Genomic DNA, 27,145 nt, shown 5'->3' on the forward strand with positions numbered 1-27,145 from the left:
ACAAGTGTATTTATCAGTTGGAAAAACATAATTTTCCATTGGAGTAGGCTGTACAAATTTGAACAAAACCATTAGTGATTTCCGTGTGCCCCGCCCACATGTTCTTAGCATGGGATTAGGAGCTTAAGTCAGAAGAGTTAAATGAAGCATATTGTCGCATGTGACTTTTCAGAAAATGTCTTGTGTCACATCATACTGCAGTGATTGCAGATTTTATGCGTTGTCATTGCGATAACTTTACTAAAATCTGTTCCAAAACCATATTTTTGGTAGAGCTGTTCATCTGCCTGAAGCTGTGCTGTGTTTGCTCGTATCGTGTGCCAGTGTCTCTGTGTTTGCCGTCTGAAAGTCCCCTCTTCACAACCTGCTGTTCTCTGCCAGATCTGCCAGTGTGCTGTTTGGCTGTACCTTGCACTGGCCTATTTCATGGCAACACAAACCGCTGTTAATGGACGAGTGTCAGCTCGGCAGTGTGACAATAGTGAAGCTAAAAAACGTTTTTTTTAAAAAACAATAATGATACCAGTAGACCTGCAGAGGGGGGTTGTAAGTTAGTCATCAGTCCGTAACCGTAGAAACGGCCAATAGGAATGTGAAATTGCAGACACCTTTAGAACAGAAAGGAATGGAGAGAACCAGCTGGGTGAAGTGTGTGGAATGGGTTGAGGAATGATGGATGTCATCGTGGCAGGTCACACTTAGCATAATGAGGTGTGTAACGTCTTTTTGTGTGAGTGCCGTGTGTGTGTGTGTGTGTGTGTGTGTGTGTGTGTGTGTGTGTGTGTGTGTGTGTGTGTGTTTGTGTTTGTGAACGTCTGTCAAACAAAGAGTAATCAAGGTGTAGGGAGGTATTAATCAGCGCTCTCTTCTTTTCATTGCAGCATTCTGATGGATATTGTAATTATGTAAATGCTGGTTCCAGAGTTTTCTCTGCAGATCCTAATTTTGCCCTCTGTGTCGCTGCCCCCTTTGCACCGAGACCTAAAAGTGAGTGGGGACTATGTGGGTGTATAGCTCCTCTACTGTATGAGTGGAGTGAGCCACAGTAACCTGCAGATCACAGCCGTCGGAGCTGCACGGAGCTCTGATTTCACTGCAGTTTTAAACCAGTTGTGAAGGTCCTCCACACAAATTCTACCCACTCTTAAGACTCTGCTTGAAACCGTTTTGACCCAGTCTTTATACTCATCCCTTTCAGAGGCAGAAATCTCCCACATTTTGTCTTGAATTCACTCGAAAGTTTGTTTTTAGAAATGTTGCAAAAGAGCCTGCAGAGCAGATTCAGGAAGACCCCCTGATGATGCAGTGGAAAACAACGCTTTGAAATTCAGGAGGCCCTTGTCTCAAACTGAGTCTGACTCGTCCCATCACACAGCTTTTTTTTTATTTTTATTGAAAAATCTTGAAAAAAAACTAGCGCAAAAACAGAAGGTTAGTAAAATACAGAGAAATTCACATCTCTAACAGACCTTTCAGACCAAAAGATCCTCGGTTTAAAAAATGCAAAAGGGTGCACTGCTGGGAATATATTGTTTCACATACTGATGAAATGATGAACGATATCCTGAGGACGCCAGTTGGAGTAATAGATCATCAGGCTCTCCAGACACCAAAATGACTGCATAAGAGCTTATCATGCTTTGAGGAAGGGACTGAGTGCTATATGGAGAGATGACAGTTATATTGTCTCCCTTTTAAAATACAGATGAAAAAAGTACTGTGCCGGGAATATGCACTGGGATGTGTGTGTGTGCACATGGCCAGAAAATTTGCCCCCAAAAAATTGAGCCGCGTTCAGGTCTTTGGTCAGACGACTCGGTGGTGTTTTTCCAAACTCTTTTCAAAACGGTTGTGTAACACAAGAGAAGCGAGAACGACACCAACAAGTCTGTTCTTTTACCCTCTCAGCGCTTTCGCATGTTAACAGCAACAGATGAATGTGAATGATGCACACAGACAAAAACAAAAGTAAGAATGTTATGCCCCGGAGTTAAAAAGGACTGATTTCTGTCGAGATAAGAAGTTGGTGTAACCACTGCATGTACTTGTATATACATGAATCTGTGTAGAACCTTGAATACCTTTTGTAGATTTGTGTGCATTGTCTTTTTCTTTCTGAAACAAATCGTTTTCTCAAATGCGAAGAGCAGACCTCACCTTTAATTCCTCTTTTCCAACTATGTAATTCTCTCCTTCTTTGTCAGGTCAGGACAGGTTAGATTCCAAGCAATCTCCACAATAATCATCATACTTTACATAAAGAGAGGGATATCTGAGTCTGGACTAAAATATTTAGTCCACTGAAGGAATGTTTATTTAATTTTAAACCCTGTGACGTTGACCTAAATTGTTAATGAATATTGTCTGCAACAGGGAAAAAATATCAATCGCGTGGGTGTACAAGCTATGATCTAACCCAAGTAATGCACTTTCCATTATAGAAAACGAGAGGACGAATATTTCCGTTTTTCTCCACCAGAATTATCTGGTTTTAAGGTCAAAATGAAAAAATAAAATCATGAATCTGTGAAATAACAGCCACACAAAGGTTGAAAATAAGTTAAATGAATGTTGAGTAGTGTGGCAAATGTCTTCAGAATTAGGTTTACAATGCCAGGGAGCGTTGCATTAATGTTAATTATGTATCTGGCATTTCACTAATGTGAGGCTGAGGGAGGGGCGGGACTGCCTACAAAGAAACACACGGACAAAAGTACACACACGCACGCGCACACACACACACACACTGATGGAACATCAAAGGCTAGCGTGATGGATAAGTGACAGCTTGATCAGAAAGTCTTATGTCTCTTCCTGTGACTGATCTGACAGGAAACTCACAACCTCCTGTATCCTGGCAACAGCCCTGTTTCTGTGGCAGTGAGAGATGGACAGGATGCAAGAGCGTGTATGTCTGTATTTGTGTGTTTGAATAATGGTTACACAAGCCCCCCTCCAAGCCTCCGATGAATTTTGTGCCTCATTGCTTTCATACAGACTATTTCTGATGCCTCTAAATGTCATTTTTGTTCTATAATTTCCTATTATTAAGTGATTCTATCAGTCTTTCTGCACGATGTGAGTAGAGTCCCACCATACTTTTTGATTTGTAGAGTTTCTCTTGTTTCATAAAGGTTTAAAAATTCACTGTCCCTCTTTTGAAGACGGTTTGATTTGTGTACTCTGGAAATTCCTCTCACACTTGCAGACTTTGCGGGACTGTGCCACTCATGTCAGTAAGTCTGCAAGTTGAGTTGGGATTGGAGGATACCAACAGACACATTTAATTTCAGTTGCAGTACATACAGCTGATATGAAAAAACTGTGACGGTCATTTTTCAGCACTGGGGAAAAGATCTGAGGCTGCAGCTTAATGTTTTCAACTCTGAATGGCTAATGCTAATACTTATTAGCATCAGAGCTTAGTAAACCTGTACACCCCGGTATGAACATCGTGATTCAATGCAGTGATATTGTCAAATGATGTAAAAAAAAAAAAAAAGTTTAGAAATTTAAATTAGACGGCGCTCAGAGAGTCCATACCTCTTCCACGGCTAACGCCCCCGTTCATCCGGGTCCACTCCGAAATGTAATGGTTGGTTCCTACGGTCATGCCCCACCCCTCCACAAAACTTATTCGCTTTTGAATAAATCTGCTGACCCAAGGTGTGTATCATAGGGCTTCCTGTAAAAAGATGACTCACTTCCCTTCTCAAAGGTCACTTGTTTTTCTAGGTCATGTCAGTCTACATCCATGAAGATCCCCTGTCATCCAGGATCGTGGTGTTTTCATGTGCTATAAGAAGGAAACAGAGGTGAAGATACCCTTTTCTGTATGAGGGGTTAAACAACCATCTGGGAGTCCAGTTGCCTTCATATAGCACTTACCACCTGACTTTACCAAACAGTTACAGAAATTCATTACTTCTTCAGCCCAGCTTGCAGCATCAGCAGTTTGAATTCAATGAGCTGCTGATCTCCATCAAAAAGGGAGCAGTATTGTCACTGCTCCGCTTGGTTTGGTTCAGTCTTTGAATTTATTCAGTTTAACTTGAGTTTTCCACATGTATTTTTTTCCCCTCAATATGTAAATCAGCCCTATGTATCTTGAAATGCGCTATATAAGTCGAATAAGTTATTATTATCATTATTGTGTGAAGACCTCTGATTCTTTTGTTTTACCATGGGAATGTGGTGATGGTATGACTCACTGCATTATGGCAAAGGGCAGAAATATCTGATACCAGTGGCAGATATAAATATAATGCAGCAAAATCAGCTCTAGACATAATCTAGAGAGGATATGCAGGAGTCTTTCAAATATTAGTTTGCATAGGAGCTCATGAACATATTTGTCTGTAGGTGTGTTTTACAGAATACCGAGAAAATTCACCTGTATATTTGTCTATATCCGTGCGTGTGTGTGTGTGTGTGTGTGTGTGTGTGTACATGTGTGTATACGCGCGTGTATGTGTGCACGAATGTGTGTGCGAGTGTGTATCATAATCCTCTCCGTCAAAATGATTTTACAGCACTCGCTCATCTCCTCCAGTCTTTCCAAACAGAGGAAGACAAGATTAGTCTCACCTCCTCCACTCCTGCTCTCAGTCTCTCCCTTTATCCTCTCTTCCACAAGTGTGTGTGTGTGTGTGTGTGTGTGTGTGCGCGTGTGCGTGTGCGTGCATGCGTGCATGCGTGCACGCGCAAGGGTGTTTGTGTGTGGGATCAGCGGTTTTACGTAAAGCTCCATAGAAAAGGCAAGAGTCAAGTAGAGAATCCTTGGCAGCAGAATGCAATTGCTGCTCAATGGACCATTTTCTGCAGAGCTGAACTTCCCATATTGAGTTTTCTGTAGAGCAGTATACACACACACACACACACACACACTCACGCACCACACCACACCACACACACACACACACACACACACACGCACACACACACACACACACACACACACACACCTATAGAACAAGCTTAAGATGATGAAGCTGCAGGGAGTGATTCAAAATCAAGTGAAAGCCGCACACAAAAACATGTACAGAAGGAATTTTGAAAGTACATGTGTATGCAACAGCCTGTACATTACACATTTAAAAACACAAAAAACACATATATCAAAGTGCACGCCCACAGCCCCCCCCCCCCCATACTTAATTATGTACCTGCGTGTGTGTGTGTGTGTGTGTGTGTGTGTGTGTGTGTGTGTGTGTTTATACAGTGTGTGCAGACGTGCATGTGTGCCTTGGGTTTCAAAGGGAAGAAAGGAAGCCCCACCCCCCACCCCTGCGGAAGTGTGTGTGATGACATGATGACCTCTTCATCATCACCTCTCTTTCACCTTTGACCTTTGACCTAAACAAAGCTTGTTGGTGGAATATCTCAATTATTTAAAATGTCATGTTGCAATATGGGATTTTATTTTTATTTTTTGAACCGTGGGCCCTGACTAAGACCAGGGGTCAGACCTGTTTTCATACTGTGGTTTAAAGAGCCGTACTTTTCTCATGTTGTGTGCCAAAACGATTCTTTTTCCCACTGCAAATGAAATGACAAAATCGTTTTGCAATGCAGAATATTTACGTGGAATTAAGAGACATTTATTTAAAAAATGTTGCATACATATCTGTTAATAGCAGACACATTTCACCAAAGGGATTGGTCCAGTTTCCGCTGATAAAAAAACATGCGTCCCACAAGACGCACTACTGTCAGAGCTCTTTAATTACATGTGTTGAAAATTGTAAACAGTTCTTTAAAAATAATAATTTCTCTTTCTCTCTTTCCCATTTATGTCGCTCCCTCTCTTGATGATGCTCTCGGATGTTTTTCTTTAAGGTAAGACACTTACAGTATCTAGAAATAACAGTCACAAAAATGAACTAGATAGAATGATAGATAGATAGATAGATAGATTTGGACTATACGATTGGATAAAGAAGTGAAAGAGTGCAAATTAATAAAAAGATTGATAGTGACAGGGGGAGGATGGATCGATACAGGCTGATGAACTGGAAGATTGATCATTGGACTGACAGAGACCAATCGACAGATGGGCAGATTTGTTAATCTTCGATTATCACAGAACAGAGTGATAGAGAAAAAACTAAAAAAAAAGGGCTGGACAGAAGGACGAATATCTACAAGTCTGCTCAGAGAAATTTTGGCTGTGATGGCTTTCCTCTGTTGCCATGGTACCACTGTCACATACCAGCTGGAATGGAGAGGAGACACACACACACACACACACACACACACACACTGCACACTTCAACCAAATGACTTAATAACATAAATTATAAACACCTCCCTGCAGAGAGGATAATTATGTAAATGCGCCCAACAGTGAGAAGAGCGATGCTCCCGACTATGACAGCGATTTCTCCAGTACAAGACGAATCAGTGAGATGTGGCTCGTTGGTAACATATAGAAGCAGGTGTTCGCAACTACAGAGTCAGTGTCCCTCGGCTGGATTATTTTACTGTAAAAGAACCGAAACCTCGGTAGCTGTTGAAGTAACAGAGGAGTGAGGCTAATCCATCCGAGGCGCCATTCAGACCTGGTATTAACATCCGTCTCTGGTGATCCAGTCACGAGTGGACAGCTCTTAGTACAGGTGTGCTGTACAGGTGTGGACGCACTGGGTCCTGGGCAACTGTTCAACTGACGTCCTCTGGCCCGCTCATCCCTGCTTCCCGTATATTAATAGATTTGTCGCAGCCTGCCACAATATTAGCATTGGCCACTTATTCTATTTTTTCTATTATTCCACTTGAGTGAAGTCTTATTGTAGAGCTGTGGAGGATTTGTGCAGCCCCCTCCTCGCCCCACTCTCGTATTTGGTCTTTTCAGACAGCAGTGATACAGCTTTGTGTTTATTTGTATACAGAGCAGGGAAGTGAGATCCGATCACAAGTGGTCACTCGAGACGCATATAAATGCCAGGTGGCAACTGACTGACTTTCAACTTGTGACCAGATCACCCAAAACGCATGTTAATATGAAGATTTTTTTTTGGGTAAAGAACCAATTGAAATTTTCAATCTAACTCAATTATTTAAAAAGTCTCCCAATGTCAGCTGAGATTGGGTCCAGCCCCCGTGCGAAGGATAAATCGCTATAGATGATGGGAGGATGGAGATTGTAGATGATTCAAAGTTTCCGCGCAGACATGCTGTAGATTTTGTAAAATAGATACATTATTTCATAGTCGTTCGCTTTTATCATTTCCTCACAGTAATTGCTTCTTCATGAGATTTGTTCATACATTTTCTCTCACAGGAGTAACACAACGGTCACATTATTCTACATTAACCTGATAATAATTATCTTCCACTTGATATGGGTTCAACTCGTGACATTCAGACTAACAGAAAAGTGCAAACTGCAGGTCTTCTCACTTTTTCATCCCCGTCTCGCTGCATTTAGCCTTTACTCTTACAGTAATTAATCTTTGTCGAATTTGGTGTATGCAAGTTGTTCATGCACAGAGAACACACTGTGGGCTCTGTGCTCTCGGATAAATATGAGCACTTCTGATCACATCTCACCCAGGTGTAAATACAAGGCTGTCGCACTCTCAACGCTATACGTCCTGCAGTGCTCAAGGAAACTCAGCTAAGAAGGAAAACCCCAAATGCACTAGTTCACCTCAACGGACCTGCACTGTGGACAAACGGTGGAGTTCTCCTCTAACAGCAGGTGTAAAGATTTCATTACCTAGATAACATATCCAGAAACAGATCTCATGTTAATACCAGGTGCATAAAGATCCATATCTCGCTTTCTCCCATTTTCTTCTCATCTTTTGCCTGCAGTCTTTCTTTCATTCATTCGGTCCCCTGTGACCTCTTCCCCGTTCCCTCTAACCTTTTACACCATTATTCGGTCCACCTGGACCTGCCGTGTATTCAAATCCTATGTTTCCGTCAGTCCCTCCCTCTCCCCATTTCCGTTTACAGCGACTCTCTCTCTCTCTCTCTCTCTCTCTCCCTCCACCCCTCCCACTCTTTCCTCTGTTATTCTTTTTGTCTCCCATTGTCTGCCGTCAATCAATCACTTCATCCCCATCTATTTCCACATTGTCTCTCGCTGCATGCCTCCTAATTTCTTCACCTGTTTCTTTTTCGCTTTTTACTCTCTTGCTTGCTCCTTCCCACGTTTGGTCTCTGCCGGCGTTTCTCTCTCTATAGTACTGACTTCAGTCAGTCGTATCGTCGAATTGATTCCAGTTGAGGTCAGATTTAGGGTCAGGGCTCGAGTGTCATACTTTCCCATGTCACACCGGAATGTGCATATCTTAGTGCATACTGCGCGCGCGTGAGTTTTCAACACATTTACATGATGTATATGTTTGAAATGTGCGCTTGTGTTAATGTCTGCACACAGTGTTCTGTTGGGGGGAAAGTATGGAATCATTCCATATGCCCTCTCTAAATTAAACTTGTATTTAACACAATTCCACTGCTACACACACACACATACACATGAATGCACTCTCTCTCTCACACACACACACACACACACACACAGAGAAGACAGGAGCGTAGTTATTTGAAATTCAAAGTAGACTTCTGCAAATCCCTGATAAGGCAGCCTAAGGTAAAATACAACAAATATTAATATTAGTTTTTCTATGTCACTGGGCTTTTGCGTCAATGTGCGGTGTGTGTGTGTTTGTGTGTGTGTGTGTGTGTGTGTGTGTGTGTGTGTGTGTGTGTGCGTGCGTGCGTGCGTGTAGCTGTTATTGTGAAGTAGCTGCCATCCATCACCAAATTCCCTATCAATCACTTCTAGTCCAATCTGTTAAGTGCACCTCAATTGTGCCTGAATGTGTGTGTGTGTGTGTGTGTGTGTGTGTGTGTGTGTGTATGTGTGTGTGTGTGTGTGTGTGTGTGTGTGTGTGTGTGTGTGTGTGTGTGTGTGTGCGTGCGCGTGTGCGTGCATGCTTGCGTGTGTTTAAAATACAGTGACCATGTGTTGGGCTGCTTCATTTAATTAATTTAAATTCAATATATTAAGTTTTTCTGTTTAGTCAGCAGCACATTTAAATGTTGCGTACAGTTTGCCAGGCGTCTCCGACTCTGCCCAAATTAAACCAAACGTGTGACAGACTTAACAAAGCACACGCATACTGTATTTTCCTGCTGATGATGCAATTAATTTAATGAATGTACAACTTTGACGCCTGGTTCAGCTACAGCAGATTACTCCTCACGATGGTAGCGATACGATTCATGCACTGCCAGAGCATATAGGCCTGTAATCTGAAAGGTTTTTGGGACTTGTGAGTGTTTTGTGTAATTTGGGTTCTGGCACATCAGGCTTTCTGTCCAGTCTGCTCTGTCCATGTGACCATGGCAGGAATCCTTTAGTCAGAATTATGGCCTCAAGCCGCAGCTACACGCTGTCATGACATTTGTGTGCCTGTGTGTGTTTGTGTGTGTACGTGCGAGACCTCTAGGGTGAGTATTGATTGAGTGTGGTGCCCCATTGTCAGTACACAGTTAGCCTCATTAGAAATAGGTCACGCTGTCCAATCTTCTTTCCTCCTCACATATCTTCATCACGTCTCCTAAGCCTCCCACCTTCATCTTCCACGACCCCATCGTGCCTCTCCTCCTCTTCCTCACCATTTCACGAAACATGATACTGCTGATGGGCAGCAAGAGATTGGCATCGCTGTTGTGTGTAGTAACGGGAGTTGGCAACTGCACCCATTGTGAAAAAACATAATGGACTGTGAAGGACAAAGGTTTAATGAAACAAAATAATGTTTTGCGAAATTATTGGCAGCAGCTCATCTTTTGACCTCAAACGGCAGGTGGGGAGTGATGAATTTAATATGATGGCCCACTGGCTCATGTAGGATTTCCACAAAAAACATAATAATTGCATGGATATCGAATACATCACTTTGTTCCTTAGTCTCGCTTAAAAGACAGCAATCAGTGTAGTTTTTTTTAAGTCACCACCTTCATGTTGTGAAACCAATATGGACACGTGAAATGAATAACTTGACATAACTAAACTTAACTATTCATCGCTCTTTCAAGGTCCGACTTCACCCACCAGGCCCGGCGAGGGCACAATAACTGGGTGACAGTAAGGTCAGAGCCTGACCAACTTGTGTCAAATGAAGAGGATTTTGAAATCAAATATGTATTTCAGAGAGACGGTACAACAACAAAAACAGGCCAGTCAAAGGGTGGTGTGGGACAAAAGCCTGGCAGCAGCTTCCTGGCCAGGTCATTGTTGACTGACTGAGGCAGTGTACAAGCCCCTACCAAAGACCTGACACAATGAGATTAAAGTATGAACCCCCCAAAAAATCAAACAATAAATCCTGGTTGCTTGTCCATTGCCGTGTGAAAACACAGACAGGCAAATAAATTTGCACCTACAGGCAGAACAGAGTTCCCTGTTCAACTGCTCTGCTTCTCTTTCACCGTGGAAAGGAAACACAATCCACACAAATACACGGACTAGTCAAGGTGCTGTGGCCACTGAGCCACCGTGCTGCTGATACATAGTTACTTCTTTGAAACAATCAAACGAGTGTGAGAACTGTTCAAATTGGAAGCAAGGCTAAACATCTCGTATTGTCTTTTTTAAAAGCACAGATAACAACCAATGCACAACACAATAAGTCAGTTGATTTTTTATTTGAATCAGTCATGTTGTCAGATGTTACAGACATTGTTTAATTATCCAAAGGATACAGTGGCAACACATTAGCTCACTCCAATTAATAAATCCATCTTGCCAGCTTGTAATTACAGTTTCTGGGCTTGTTCCATATTATGTTCATGCTATCTGGGTTATAATTATTTTCCTGAATCATACCCTTTGCCAAACGAAACGAGTGCACTGTTTCATCGGGCGTAGTGTGTACGTCAGTTGTGCCAGTGCCATGAGAGCTATATGAGTATCAGGGCCATATTGAAGGATAAAAAAAAATAACGAGATGTTAAGAATTCCCAATATAACAAGAATAAATTCTAAATATTACGAGAATGTAATCGTTATATTACAATAATGAGGTTTAAATTGAATGAGAAGAAAACTCATAATATTGTAACACTAAAGTCATAATTTATTGAGTCATGAAATGTTTTATGTGAATAATGTTTTCATGGAATGGAGGTGGGAGATAGAAAAATGTGAATCAATAAAATAATGCAAAAAAAACAACAACACACTAATGATTGACAGTATCTTGTAAACCACCTGTACACCAAGTTTCATCAGTTGCCATGTTACTGTTTCTACAGAACAGAATATTAAAACAAAAGGGAAAATACTTTTTAATGAGATCTTATATTTTACAACCCTTAAGTCATAAAACTGTCGACTTTGTCCTTTTGGTAAAGACAAAGACAGTTGACATTTCTTCCGGGCCGACGCCTCAGTTTACTATACACTCATTCTCACTCTGCTCACACATTTGCATCCTAACTTCCCTTATCAGTTTTTCTTCTAATCCTTCACACACACACACACACACACACACACACACATAACATACAGTAGTAACAAAGACTCTTGGCTGATATGAACAGGAAAGACCACTCTGAACCCCCATCCTCACATAAACTCCATCCTGCATCAATGCAGGCTCACCTTGACATTTTTCAAGGCAGACTACCCCTGTAGTCTGAACTTTATAAAAATTGAACTGTAAAATATTTGAATGCACACTCGAGGATCATCCGGAAGTTGTTTTATTTCAGAGACTTTGAGGTGTCCTCCCTCGGTATCAGGTAATTCAGCCAAACTCCAGTTCCTATTCCTGGACTCTCCTACATGCACACATTGCTCAAGGTGACCCAGGGTTGTTTTTTTTTACAGAGGAAAGACGTAGGTGTGGAAAAGAGGTCATGGGAAAGCAGAGGAGAGAGTAAAGGAACACAAGATGTCCCAGTAGAAGAAAAAAGATGGAAAGGGAGGCATGGGGTGAGGGGAAGAAAGGAAAAGGAGAGGTGAGCAAAATGTCAAGGAGACCCAGAGGTAACATCAGGCGACTGAGGCATTGTGTTGCCCTGTGTGTGTGTGTGTGTGTGTGTGTGTGTGTGTGTGTGTGTGTGTGTGTGTGTGTGTGTGTGTGTGTGTGTGTGTGTGTGTGTGTTGTTTGTTCCTGAGCAGATAAACAGGGGAACTCCCAGTGGGGCGTCCATCCTGGAATTTTTAACAGGAAATTTATTCTGCCCCTAAACAATGGCGTAATGCACGCACACACACACATACACATTCAAAAACACAGTGTTAACACCCACACACACACTCGGACATGCTCAAAAAGCATCTGAGTCTCAATTAGGTGCGTTATGTGGGAGCTCTTTAAATCTAAAAGTGTGTATGTTTGTGTCTGATTTCATGTTCCTGCTATTCAGTCACCAGAATCGTATTTGTGAGCTTGCACCTGTGCACATTTCCGTATGTGTGTGTGTGTGTGTGTGTGTGTGTGTGTGTGTGTGTGTGTGTGTGTGTGTGTGTGTGTGTGTGTGTTGATAAATTTTCATTTTTAATTTGCTACAATAGATGCCACAGGTGTACACTTTGAAGTGGGATCTCAGACCTCAGGCGTGCGCGCCCACAAACACCCACACACATGCACAGGCTTTCATACAGTGACGTGTTAGACAGAAGGCTGGAGTCCGGTGGAAATAACAAGTGTGAGCCGGGAACACAGGGATTTTGCCTCTCTCTCTCTGCACGTGTACAGGTGTTCCTGACTTTCTGTTTCTTGTCCAGACGAGAATGACACTCAGTAGAGGACATACCTCCGCCAAGGCTCAACAGTCCCCTTATGAGACCACATGATATATACTGTAGGAGTGTGTGCAATTGTGCGCATCCGGATTTAATTTGGATGCGCACAATTGCACACACTCCTAGATATCAGTCCACTAACTGTGCCTGATTTATTTCATCAAGATCCATGCGTCATTCCCTGGGACAAAAATGTCAAAAAACTCCTAATGTCAAAGAAAGGGATTAAAGATTCCTGGATCTGCCCCTCTGTCCAAAACTGTGCCGAAATTCGATGTGTTCTTTCTTGGCGGATGTTCCGTCCTTCCACCAAGTGTCATGGAAATCCGTTTAATCCGTCTGTTTTGTGTAATCCTTCTGACAAACAAGCAAACCAATCAAATTGCACACACTTATCGATGCCAGTTCCCTTAAATATGTCCGTTTTTCATCGAGACCCAAGTGTTATTCCCAAGGAAATCTGTGAAAATTTCCAAAAAAATGAAAGGGAGTTCTCTCTCGTCCCATGTCACATCCTTCCACCAAGTTTCGTGGAGATCAGTTCTGTAGTTTCTTGCATAATCCTGCTGTCAAACAAACAACAACAAACTGGGGGAAAATACATAACCTCCATGGCGGAGATGAAAAATACAAACTCTCTAACAATTAACAGAGTAGAGGGACAGGCGTAGAGGGCCAATGTCACTGTAGAGAGGTAATTGAGATTTGGTTGTGAGCAAATTATTGCTGACAATTTATCAAAATAAAAGGCTGAAAATAACATGCCTACAAAGGAGGAGGAAAAGGATGACAGTGTAACCACAGAGCTGTGAAGTCTTATTCAGTAAAAGTCAGATGAAGTTGATTTCTTTCCAAGTCTCACTGATGCACAGAGAATAGTAATTTCTTCGATTCAGTCATTATTTTAATGGCAGGTTTATATGGACATACTCATACCAGCCTCTACTAAGAGCACCGGCTGCGTTTCAGAGTCTATATATTAATATCAATATAGACTCTGTGACTCCAACATAAAATCATCCAGAACAGCATGGGGATTAACAGTTTCTATCATTTCTGCTGAGTGTTGCATCACCTGGAAGCCTTTTATTTTTATTGCTCGGTTTTCACCAGGTCTGTTATTTCTAAATAACAGCTGCTTTACAACTCATCACCCCACTTCACATTTAAAGGCTGGTTCAGAAGAGACTCTTTTACTTGTCGCCAGACAAATCCCAACGGTTGGCTTCTGGTGCCTTTGAAGCCCCGGATGTCCCCGCGAATGATGTGACGTGACACAGATTCAGTCTGCGACTCTGACGCTCAAGTTTTCCAGCCCTGCTGCTATTTTTGAACACGAAAATAGCTATTTCCAGCGGCCGGCTGCTGCACATCGGATTTGTGCAAGGTGGAGAAAACACGACAAACTGCCGCTGGAGCCAGAGTTTCGAGGCGAGATGCACCGAGAAACAAAGAGTTGTGCCTTGTGACATTATCAGCTGACGCACTCTGGACAACATGGCAACTGTGATAATTGTATCCATGGCGATTTGGTTGCCTACTATCCCAGTTTCCAAGGCAGCAACATTTGTTGCCTTGTCTGAGCATTTTTATATTTTCATTTGGTGATTGTAAACAGTCCCTTTGAAGTTGGTAGATAGATGTATATATCTATATATCTCTATAGATATAGATATAGATATGAATATAGATAGATAGATAGAGCAGGGTGACAACCCAGCAGAAGAGAGAAAAAAGAGTGAATAGAGAGTGGAATGGAGCACCAACAGATTGGCGAGAGCATGTGGGTGTCAGTTCCTGAACGGAGGAGTCAGATTAAAATAGAACAACAGCCACATGATGACAGTATGACTGTCAAACACCTGCAGCGGAAACAGAGAAAGAAAGAGATAATGAGGCAGTGGGACAATTGGAGGAACAGGTGATAAAGACAGAGGGGGAGGAAACTCTGAATAGTGAGACTGTGTAAAGCATGAGAGGGACGAGAGCGGCAGAGATGAGAAGCATGAATCGGATACAGACGAGCAAAAGGGTGGAAACAAATGAGAAAGAAGGCGAGGATCATTATTATGGCCTCCCAGCCAGAGTTTGTGTGAATGGAAAAACCCCCGAAGAAGTGGTCCATCTCTCCGCTGCGCTCCCATGAGTCTCCCCTCTTCACCGCAGCGCTGCTGGAAAGAGAGGGAGAGAGTAGACCTAGGGGCCATTGCCTCTAACAATGGTGCGATCACACATGCGACATTTTTGTCGCTTTTGCACATTGTCATATTTTTTTAAGCAGCCCATGATATTTAGACGGCCCTGATTGGCAGTCGTTGACATTTGAGAGGAGGCCAGTCGCTCGGTGAGAACCGATGACAATCGGAGCCATTCAAATTAGACGAGGTGCTTAGTGTTTTACTGCATCACCGCTCAGTCTGCATCAGGGACACTGATCCAAGGCTGGGATTTCATATGTATGTGTGTGTGTGTGTGTGTGTGTCTCTATACTACAGTTAATACAAAATATTAGATTTTTAATTAATTCAGGGGCTTCACCCTTCAGAGGATGTGGTTTACGCGCCCGTCAAAGGCCGATCGCATAGACCACAAAGGCCAAACCGTAATAAGGCGGTCATGCGGGAACCCAGGCTTATGTTTTACTTAACGTTGTCTCTGTTGCACACGCATTCGATTCACATGCTCATCAGGTAGAGTCGAAGAGGTTTGAAGTGCAGTTTGGTATTTTGACAAAAATGCTAATGAGGAAAAAGTAGCACACAAAGCGTTTATAATATAATTGAAGATAAACTAAAAGGGAAAGGTTCAGGTTTCCCAAAGACTACACCTTGAAATCTGATTATGTATCTTATATGTATGTTATATAATAATAATAATAATAATAATAATACCTCTTATTTCAAATGTTTCCTTTCCAATTCTTTTTCTTCTTCAATTAAAATGTAATAGTGATGAGACCAGATGAGAACAGCTGTTGTCTGTTGTCTCCGGAGATGCTGAAATAGCCTCAAACTCACTGAGAGAATTGGCACACGGTCATGAATGCCTGAATATTATCTTCAGGTTTTACAGCATGTGGCTCGGATCCTAATCAGTCTTGTTGGATTTCCTATGTATAATATATGATCTTTTGAAATTTGGCCATGGGGTTTAATCAAGACATCAAGTCCTCATGATTGTACCCAAATGTCTGGCATGAATGATTGATTTTATTCTTAGAATTTGTCCATAAACAGTGACAGCGGAGACCAAGGTCTCCATTGTGTCTCTGTTTCTTGGCGTGTTTCCATCTCTCTCTCTCTCTCCCTGTGTGTGAATTCAATCGGCGAGCTGTTTTCTCTCTTTATAGAGCTGGCTTCTTTACTTGTTCTTTCTGTTTCTCACTCTGTCTATCTGTCATCCACTTCCCTTGGGTCGAGTTGAGGAAATATTTATAAATGATGGTCTGTTCGCTCGTCTCAGTTCAATGAATTTCCCTCAAAGCTCCAGAAAGATCCTCTCTCTCTCTTTCTCCTTCTCTCTCTATCTCTATCTCTCTCTCTCTTTCACGCACACACAAACACACACACACACACACACACACACACACACACACACACACACACACACACACACACACACACACACAGGGGTTGGTTAATTAAGCAGCAGCGTGTGGCACCTGTTTCTCTTGCTCTTCACACACTGATGCTGTGGTCACACTTATCATGACCATGGCAGCAACACTTTATTGTTTTACACCTCCAGTCCTTTATCTCTGTGTGTGTGTGTGTGTGTGTGTGTGTGTGTGTGTGTGTGTGTGTGTGCGTGCGTGCGTGCGTGCGTGCGTGCTTGCGTGCGTGTGTGTGTGCGTGTGTATGAACCTGTCGGGGCCCATCATCATGGCTTGGCTGTATTCTACAGTGCATGTGTCTCCAGTATGTTAGTGATGCTACTGGAGACCCAGCTCTGTTGGAATAACAGCCAAGACCCACTGCAACGCTGTCAGCCTGCCTCTGGCCCTTCTCTGTGTGTGTGTGTGTGTGTGTGTGTGTGTGTGTGTGTGGGTGTGTTTGCCCACGCACCTCCCTTTTCCTCAAAGAGACACAGGCAGGCTCACTGGTTTGGTTTTCTACACATGTCCCTCTTCACTCTCATCTCCCTTTAGCGACTGTCAGCCAACTGGCAAAAATCAATCGGCATCAGTAATTCACTTTACTCAAGTGTTAACGAGTCAACAGTCAACAGTGTGTCCCTTGCCGGCTTAAACACACACAGGTTAAATTGCAGCAGGTAAAGAAGTGAGCAAGCAAGGGATTTGCTGAGAAACACAGAGGAGCTTGTCAGAGCATGTAAATAGTTGATTTTACATCAACATCTATGGGCAAAAGGGCAGAATCCTTTAATCATCTGCAAGTGGAATGCCATTACCCTTCACCCTCTCTGATCCCCGATAGATCAAGGTCGAACGTCGTGAAATGCAGATTGGCCTGATTCACGGCATCAGACGGCTCTGTGAACAATGCAGCAGATAAGAAATGTGGGAGTTAACCTACAGGCTCCAATCAGTTCCTTAAACTAATCCTCACAGTCGAGTCTTTAGCGAGGCTAGGTCTTTATCTAATGGGGCCAACTTAGAATATTAGTATTGGGCTAACTGGCTAATCTGATTCTCCCATGAAAAAAACAACATGTACGAGTGTCATGGAGCGCAGGGTAGTCCGATGGTGTTTCTTTGAAAAATCGTCACAAATAAGTCAAACAAAACTCTTGTTCCAGAAGTTTTACTCAATAATGAATAAATGTGAGGTATCTTACGTTACTCAGGATCACTCTGTCTCAGCTGTTTGGGGCTTAAGACTCAACTGTGAGATAATCGAGAACATGACTCATACCCTCCAGGAAATTGACCAGCAATTTACATGTGGGACAGTGACTCAAAGGAAGTGTAAAGACAGTAAATCCAGATGTTGAAGATACACGTTCACGTTTAGACAGACATTCTAGATAGAGAACTTCAAAGGTGTTCTGTTCCTTTTGAAAATAATCATTTTTCATGTGGCTCTGGCAAAGTGACTGATGCTTGATTATGCTGGAGGACGGGGGGAGGGATTGAATTGATACGATTTACTTTAATGAGGATTAAAGTGCTGATACCCTGCGCGGGACAGATGGGAGTGCACTGCAGCAAGAAAGTGTTGAATCGCTTTTCACTCTGATAATTATGGCTGGATCTACACGTCCTGTGTGTCACAAACGTCTGATCTGAATAAACACCAGTTATTCATCTTTCCCCTCGAGGCCGTCGACCAAAATCGTCGTATAACAGCTGTGCTGGAATAATGGCCAAATGGGAGCAGAAATGAAAACAGAGAAGTTTCTTTCTGAAGTAAAATCGAAAAATAATTCTGAGCACAGGTTCCACCCACAGGGAAATTTAGAGCACACACCGTCCCCAAGACAACTTCAATCCATATTCTTGACACATGTTCACAATCTTTCTGCCTATTATTGTTAGTTTGTGTCTCCTGGTGTCATTTTTCTGTTGTTGTTGCTTTCTACCCTCTGTTGCATGCGTGGGGGGGGGGGGTTTCCCAGTGGAAGACTCCATCCATTGATGATCATCACGAGAGGCGGCCACAGGCCCTGAAGATGAAGTAAATGGAAGTTTAGCTGTTTATTTTTTGCTGAATGCTAAATACAAAAGAGCAAGAAATTCGATTGTCTGCGACAGCGATAGCCTGGTTCCGTCAAAGGCCCTGTGCATCTTACACTTTAAATTATATTCAAGATTCAAGATTAGTATTTAACTCTTCAGCTTTGCTTTATCCACTCCTGCCATGTGGCTGGTTGTTGGCTGGTTGTGCTGTCGCCTTGCTACATCACCACCACCTCTTTTTCTTTTTTCTTGTTGATCAGATATATTTGCCGCACGATTTTCTTGCTTCTTGCATCATGCATATTCCACATCTCAATTTTTCTGCTCCTCGGGGGCTCAAATCTGCTTCCTGCTGAATCTTTCACTGCTGCGGCTGCTTCTAGATTCATGTGAAGGGCTCCTCAGAGAGAACATCCTGCATCAACAAATACATCTGTATATCTGTTTGTGCAATTATGCTTTCACCATTTGAGGGCAAAAAATACAAGAGTTGACTCTGTAGCAGAGCTATAGGTCAAATGGCAGTGGGAAGTCGTTTTGTTTAATCATGTTAAAACGCTAGACCATATGAAAATATGGATTAATCAGACAGTATCAGCAAAGTTGCCTTTCATATGGAAGGATACCAAAGCAGGCTTGAATGAACCTAAACCTTAAGGAATGCGCAAAAAATGATCTGGCCTAGTTCTGCTAAGTAGGAAATTATCTCGACATTGTACAGGGCTGATTTGGCTTCATCCTGCCTGCCACAGCTCTGTCCATGTAGACTTAATTAAACTTTTCAGCGAGTTGTCCTCCTGGAGTTATGCTCCAAATGTCTGCCTCCCTCTCTATTAGCTCTGATTTATGACTGCTGTAGTTCAGGGAAAAGACGGAAGGAATGGGAGAAATTTTGCCCTGTAAAAGTGTTTTTTTTTCTTTACCCTACATTTATTAGCAGTTCAGCATTTTCTACAGTCTAATTTCCATACCATTATACCTGTGGGCTGACCGCCGTGTTCTCAGCTATTTATTTCACCGGCTGCAGGAAGCACCAGACAAACTTTAAGGCCTAAATGCCCCCCTGACGAGCAAATTGAGAGCAGCTCGTGCAAGGGAGGAATGCACCCTTGAGATACCTGTACCTTTTTCCTATAGTTAAAAACTTGCAATCCGTAAAAATCACTCAGGGAGGTGTGATGAGGACAGAGGAAATACATAATTGTATTTGTATTGTATACTGTCTGAGCCACTGAGTTTGATTATGAGATAACTGGGTATTGTTTTTTTTAAAAAAGGAATCTGTAGTCGTGCTCATCGGTGATGTCGTTCAAAGCGTCGAGTTGAGAAATGCTGCAGACAAAACGACAGCAAAGACCCTGATGGAAGGAGGAACGGAGGGAAAAACTAGACGTTCAAGTAAAACAAAACGGTCCTTGGGGAGGGGGGAATTAGAGCGGTGTGGAGGAAAGGCGGGAGGAAATGAGGGAAAACAAGAGGAAGAGAGTCTCTTGAATCGCAACATGAACTGGTTCGACATTTACTGAAATGTAACATTTTAAGACAGTAAACCCGGCTGCAGATGAGTGCATACTGTGAATGACAGTAATGGAATGAGTAAAATGAATGTGTTTCTGAAATTAAATCAAAAATAATTATATTATAATAATGAGTGTGCACTATAATGATAATGGACTTTCACGTTGTCCGGTCATGCTTCTTTGACTCGAGCCTTTTCCTTGATCGGGGCGGACGTATCCCGTATTAAAAAAAATGTCCTCTGTCATGGCATTTTCAAATCAATTCAGATAAAAGCTTTGGCCAAATGCACATGAAATGTCATTAGACACAAACAAACTGTGTTAGTGTAATGACATTGTGACTGTTTTCATTCAAATTTGACTGTCATGCTTCAGTTTTGAATTAATTGAAGGATTTCATTTCCCCCTGAGCAGCCCCTCTTGCTGGGGGACGTTCAGTGACCCTTCCAAAACCCAATGGAAAATACATTGCTGACATTATTGAGACAGTGGGGCTTCACCTGACAGCAAACCAAATGAAAGATAATAAGCAAATTTCAAGATAACATGGTGAAAGGATTAATCCATCATGTTAAAAGGAAATTTCATTCAGCAAAAATAAGGATTAGGGTGGAGTAAAAGTAAAAGAGCTGTGATTACTTTATGATCTAAAAAAGATTATGCATGTGTTTCAGTGTGTGCGTCAGGACCTGTTGAGTGGGTGGTGGGGTGTGTGTGTGTATATGTGTGTATTATGAGAGTGAGAAAGACGTTGACTGGAGAAGCAGGTAAATTAATTTAACAGCTGGCCAGAAATGATTGTGAAAGGTCATAAGAGAGTCTGACATTTAGGAAGGCATACGTCTAATTGTCAGGGCTGCACGTGTACAAAGAAAAGGAGGGCAGGTTTCTGTCTATCCCCGACAAATTCTTGACAGGGGAGTGGGGAGGCAGAGACGGCCGTTGTTTGTCTGCTGGTCAGATCCGCTTTCGATCAAATATTGCGTAGCAGGATTTGCATAAGCATTTCAAGTTCCGTGGCTTAAGATGTAACACACTCAAAATCTTCCGCTCTCAAAAACACACATACACACATACATTCTGTACACACACACACACACACACACACATACACAGACTGGCAAAGCTCCAGCTTCATTACAACAGCACTGTGAAAGACTGATTGAGTGATCAAAGTTAATCACATTTAATCATATCTAATCAAATGTAATAACCAACACTGAGTCCTCAGGCATGACAACTCTCCACTCCCTCTCCATCGCTTCCTTTTTTATTCTTCTCTCCTCCACTCCTTCACTCCTTGACCCACACACCACGACCACCCAAACACCATCCACCTTCTCTTTCACCATCTATTCCCCCGACCGAACGTGAATATGATTGAGGTGTGATGTGGAGGGGAGGGGGTTCAAAGGAGGGTGTCAAAAAGAAGAGGACGAACAAAATGCCCTTCCTTTGCCGCTCCCGCTGTGCAGCAAACAGCTTTGTCGGAACAAACTAGAAGAGGATGATCCGCCAGTCACAGACAATATTTTCAAAATTACCATCTTCATTCCAATTTATATCCCGCACAAAGTTTTGAAAGCTGCAGAGTCTTAAGCCTCTGCGTTTTCTTCCAGTGTTTTTCTATGCTTTGATCAGATTTCCAAGTCCCACTGAGATGCTTCTTTAAACTGCAGTTACACGTATTCGTAATGCAGTGTGATAACCGGAGCTGGTGGGGGATTTAAGAAGACTGCGCACGGATTGTAAATATCCTTAACGTATGGATTTATGGCTGTCACATGGGATGTTATGTTATGCGGGACGATGAAGCTCTGCATGCCTGTATGTAATATCCCCCGTTATGGCAGATAGACCGTCTTGTTTTCCTGTTCCTCCGCTTGTCTTCCCTCTCTCCAAACCCAATCTTTATTAAAGCGGAAGGCGGCATTTAGAGGACCGAGAAGAAAAAAAACGCTCTCACCTTGCAGCTGTGTTGTCCCTTTTTTAAGGTATTAGTATGCTTCAAATGAAATGTTGGTTGGATGGTCAAAGAGATGAATGAGGACAGAATTCAAAGTTGTCTCTCATGCCTTTCTTCTTGTGAACAAACGCATCTTCGAAGACCTTTAATAATGTGTAGGAGAAGCCTTGGGGAATTGGATTGGTTTTACATTTAGGTCTCCATTTTCAAGAAGATCATAATGATCTTGACACTGACATATTTGCTCCAATGTGGTACGCTACTGAGATGTTTTTGTGGTAAGAACCAAGTTTTCCTTTATCAGCCACTTTTCGTGACAACACTATTATTTCCATTTGTAGTTTCAGCGCGTCTCTCTACGATCGCAAGCTTTCGCTCCCTCTTTCAAATGTCATCATTCACAAGAGCAATCAAGACTTCTGCCTTTAGATGTGGTGGGACAACATGTCAAACAACCCCGTCATTCTCTGAAGAGGGGTCATTTACTTCTTCTTCTGGTTGGTTTCAGCCGAGATGAGATACTTCATGCTTGTCTGTCGTCGGGATCTGTGGCTGTACGGACATTTGATGTGGAAAGATGACTTGTCAAAGTCAAAAAGAAAAATCTTCAATTCGATGTCAGCGATCAGAGGGCAGACTGTAATTACGATAACCACCATATTTCCAAGCACTTCTCTCATAGTTAAGTGCTTCTATCAAATCTTCAAAGGAAGCATCAATGAGGAAAAGTATATACAGTATATATGTGGTTTGCAACTCATGAGATATTTGCACTGGTTCCAATTTGTTCTTTCATTTAATAAACAATTTTCCTTGCCTAATGAATAATGCTCATGAATTGTGGAGTGCTCGGTTTTCACGGTGGCAAAATGAAACAAAACGGCACCAAGTGTCCTGAAGAGCGAAACTAACTCCAGTAATCCCTGACAAGGTCTGACTTCAGTTCATTTTCAAGTGCCTCACTTGTATCCCCAGCAGACACAGATCGCTGTGTGTTTGCCGTGTGACACTGTTTACATATTGTTTCGGAGGCCCCTTTTTGCAGCCTGCCAAGGCAAATATCTGGGGAAGAGTTGTTGCAACATAAACCTTGTACCCACAAAAAAACGATCGCCAAGGCCTCAGGTTTTTGGAGCCGCACATCGAGATCATAAGCAAACATCCAAACAGACATCAGGGCATCTGTTTGTCTCCCTCCCCAGGATGCTTTGCTGCGGCTGGCGGCGGTTGTTGACGCTCGCTCGCTGCGAGTGGCCCTTCGAGACAGCATACAGGAGCTGCTATCCAGCACGGTATTTGAACACAGACACACACAAATTTGCTCAAAATAGTTGAACATGATTGGAAAATTTCCTTGATTTATTCCCCTGAAAAAGGGCTTTCCTGCCGGTATTCGGTGGAGTGGAACTAAAGGCCCCTTGCCTGACATAAGACCAGCGACGCAGACCTTGTTGTAAATGGATGAGGCTCATCACTCATTTAATTCATTCAAATCTGATTAATACTACAAATGAATGTGTGTTTCATTCTAGGAGTGTGTATGTGTCTACATGCTGGAGGGACACTCGAGGCTGCTATCTGACGACCCGCCACATGAACTGCCTCTGGAGGGAAAGATCAGGTGTGTGCTATTTGTGTGTGTGTGTGTGTGTGTGTGTGTGTGTGTGTGTGTGTGTCTGTGTGTGTGTGTGTGTGTGCGTGTCTCCATGCAGCGAGCGGCAGATGTTTTGTCTTAGTGAAACACCACTGCGCGCTGATTTGCTCCTGCATTGCTGAGGGCGGCGACACCCCGAAAAACAATAGAACGAGATGAAGAGCGAAAAAAGAAAAAACCAGAAAGGACTCTTATCTCCGTGTGAAAAGCAGGTGGCACCTGAATGACGATGTGCTGCTCAGCCAAAAATCCCATCATCAACACAGAGACAGGGGTGTCACACACGGAGAGAGAGATCTCATCATCAAGACACAAGGCGGACCATCTCTTTTATCCTCTCATTTTTAGCACCTCTCACCTTCGCCTGTCATCTCCATCGCTTTCTCATTAGAACCCTCCCTTTATCTCCCTTTTTTCGCCTCGTATTGCTCATCACCCTACGTCTCCCTGACAAGCTCTTTCCCTCCGTTGTCCCCTGCTTTTCCACCTTCCCACCTCACTGCATCAGTCAGTGATTTGCCCTTTTTTACCCCGCAGCCCACTCTCTGTCCCCCAAGAGCACTGAAGCACTAAGCCGGTTGTGTTTCGGTCTTTCTACTCCCCCCACCTCCCCATCCCTTTTTTCCCTCTCACCTTCAATCCCTCTCCCCGTGGAGGCGTCGCAGGGCTAATAGCTGAGGTGACAGTGCTCGGGGTCCCTCAGAAAGACATAGCGATCCTCTCCTCTCTTAAGTGCTCTCTGAAGCTCCGCGGCCCCATGTACTTCTGCAACCTGCTGTCCAGGCACTGGCGAAAACCAACACTACATTATTTATGAAATCGTCTGTTTGTCAGACGAGAACCTCTTTTACGGCACCTCATTGCCTCACAAACATGCCTATGCAGACACAAACACGCAAGGACACAAGACACAGACCACATGCATGCACATACACACACACACACACACACACACACACACACATGCGTGTGCACGTCCACACACAAAAAAGGGCTGCATGCAGCCTTGAGGTAGCCGGGATATTAAGAGAGCTACAGGGCACTTTGTTACTTTCTTTCTCCAATTCACCTGCTTATATAAGCCTGTTATCAAGGCATACACACACACACACACACACACACACACACACACACGCACACAGAAACATACACTCAAAGAACCCATCTGAAAGGCAGAAGGCCATGTTGTTTGAGCCTCATTCCAGGCCTTTTTCTACAAACCCATTAACTGGACGTTGGCACACACACACACACACACACACACACTCAAATGCAGGGACAAATTCAGCCAAAACATTTCTAATGATTGGTTATCCCTCTCATCTATTTGTAGTGAACAAGATAACTCAAATAAACAAGCTTTTGTCAGACGTATTGCAGTAGACGGTAGATGCAGAACCCAACAAATCCACAACCTTGTGACACCACATGCAGCTGTACAACTGTTCCAACATTTGAATCACACTTTAATAAAATCACAGATTATTTGCAGTTTATTGCAGATTACAGATGATAGGGTTTTTTTCGCCTTTATGTATAACCACGTTTAATTTGTTTGAATTTAACATGATTGGATTGTACTTTGGATTCAACTCAATGACTCTAATTTACACTGTCAGTCAATCTAACACCAGATATCACTTAAAATGTACATTAGATCCCCTGCCAGGAGTGATAAGCACAAAATATGTTTTCCACTTTCTGGCCTGACATTGTCTATGTTCGCAGGCAAAACACACGACTACAACTATAATGCAAAAAAAGAAAACAATTTTCAAATGAAATAGCCCATATTGATGTAATAATGTGTTACTTTCAGTCACATGTTCATTTAATTAAAAACACAACCTGATAATCCTGTTGTATTTATACATCATGGAAACAACCTCTACCACACGTTCAGCAGTTCTGACGGATGGATTCCATGGTGAGCAACCAGCTGATCTCTCACCTGTCTGATCCAAACACACATTAGTCTACCTGACTGGTCTATTGTCCATCTCCACGTCTGTCATACGGGTGCTGCCAACTGCCACCACTGGCCTCCACTGCACACACTGAAAACTGCAAACACACCTCCCACTAATCCAGCTAACTCCCACTGCCTCTGGATATTGTTTTCCCTTTTCCTTTTTCTTTTTTTTTACATGCCCTGAGTAAATTGGCTTCACGATCGTGGAGTAAAGCCGCTCCGAACAATGACATTAAATGAATGTCAGCTGTACTTTCCACAAAGGCAAACGACAATGAGAATGACAATGAAAATTCCTCAATGAGCCAAAATAAGTCATAATTCTATGTGTGCGCATGTGCAACTATTTTTTTTTTCTTTTTGACGTTTAAGTCCTTAGCAAATCTCACCGACTGAAGTCGTGTGCAGTCGCGACACTGCCACACCACGTGTGTGTGCAAAATTGTGTGTGTCTTTAGCAGTATAGTCAATCCAGAATAAACAAGTCCTTGTCTCATATTTTCGCATAAGAAAGCTGTGCTTTTTGTCAAATATAACCCAAACGCGTGTCATGACACCTGGCTTCTTGGCCAACACTTGGTCACACACACACACACACACACACACATACACACACACAAATGGCCATATTGATTTCATATAATTTCACAGTGAATAACAGGACCATTCATACATTCTTTCTTTTTTTGTTTTTGTTAGTATCAATGAACATAACGTGTCTGTTTTTGTAATGCTGGTGATTGTTTTTCCATTTGCTCACACTGTCTTCCAAATCCCCTCTTCCTGTTTGTCTCCCCAGTGTCTGACACAGTGTCCTCTCGGTTTTTCTCGCTCTGACCGATGTGCCGTGGGTAATTTGTCTTTCTCAAACCCGAGTCGAACTCAGCTTGTGTCTGTCTGTCTGTTTTAGGAGTATCGCAGACCAGCTGAGGCGATGTCAGTGCGCCGGCCTTCCTCCCTCTGAACTGCCAGAAAAACACAGAATCTGCCTCGCGGCGCCGTTGGCAGCACACAGACGAGGTGTGTGGTTGCATGTGGTGAGGCCTTGAGTGATGCCGGCGCAGCACCCGATTGGGTGCGCACACTTGTTTGTTCGCTTGTGTGTTCGCCTGCGCCGACAGAGGAGCAGAGAGATATGACAACGTGGAGAAAGGATTTAAAAAAGAGAAGTAGTGAACGTGAGATGATGATCGCTGTGGAAGAGGTTTGTGGAGCTGTGTGAAGAAAAAACACCCAAGAGCTTACCTGGAGGACAATGAATAGACTCTACATTCATCTTCAAAGTAACATTTTTGTTTTTGACTAAAAGCAAGAAATGAGGCAATAACCTTGAGGGATGCAAACGTCGAGTCATCTTAAAGCACATGCCTGCACTGTGATGATCAATATACACCAGTGAACAATCAGTAATGTCGTAGAAATAAGAGTTAGTCTGGTTCCAGTGTGGCGAACACATCAGTCTGCTTGTTGTTTCTTCTGCAGTCCAAAAAAAAAACCCCACAGCAACTCTCCGTTATCAAACTTATTTTGGCCGCAAGGATCTGCTGGTGCTTTCTGCTCCACATCGAAGAGACTAGCAAACGAAAGAAGATGAAAGAAATGAATGAACAGCATTATGCAAGG

At 42.8% G+C, this 27,145-nt stretch overlaps 1 protein-coding gene across 3 annotated transcripts in view; it reads left to right on the forward strand.

Moving 5' to 3' along the window:
* Positions 1-27,145, forward strand: part of LOC118299141 (cGMP-dependent 3',5'-cyclic phosphodiesterase) — a 120,872-nt gene that overhangs the window by 71,814 nt on the left and 21,913 nt on the right. For 2 of the 3 annotated variants that reach the window (XM_035622612.2, XM_035622613.2), the window contains exons 3-5: positions 23,099-23,188; positions 23,429-23,517; positions 26,433-26,542. In XM_035622612.2, the coding sequence (XP_035478505.1) occupies positions 23,099-23,188; positions 23,429-23,517; positions 26,433-26,542 (289 nt within the window). Of the gene's footprint in view, positions 1-11,851; positions 11,983-23,098; positions 23,189-23,428; positions 23,518-26,432; positions 26,543-27,145 lie in introns of all 3 variants that reach the window. The other variant, XM_047335566.1, reaches the window with a different exon arrangement.

This window comes from Scophthalmus maximus, chromosome 11 (genome assembly GCF_022379125.1).
Source record: "Scophthalmus maximus strain ysfricsl-2021 chromosome 11, ASM2237912v1, whole genome shotgun sequence".
Taxonomy (NCBI): domain Eukaryota; kingdom Metazoa; phylum Chordata; class Actinopteri; order Pleuronectiformes; family Scophthalmidae; genus Scophthalmus; species Scophthalmus maximus.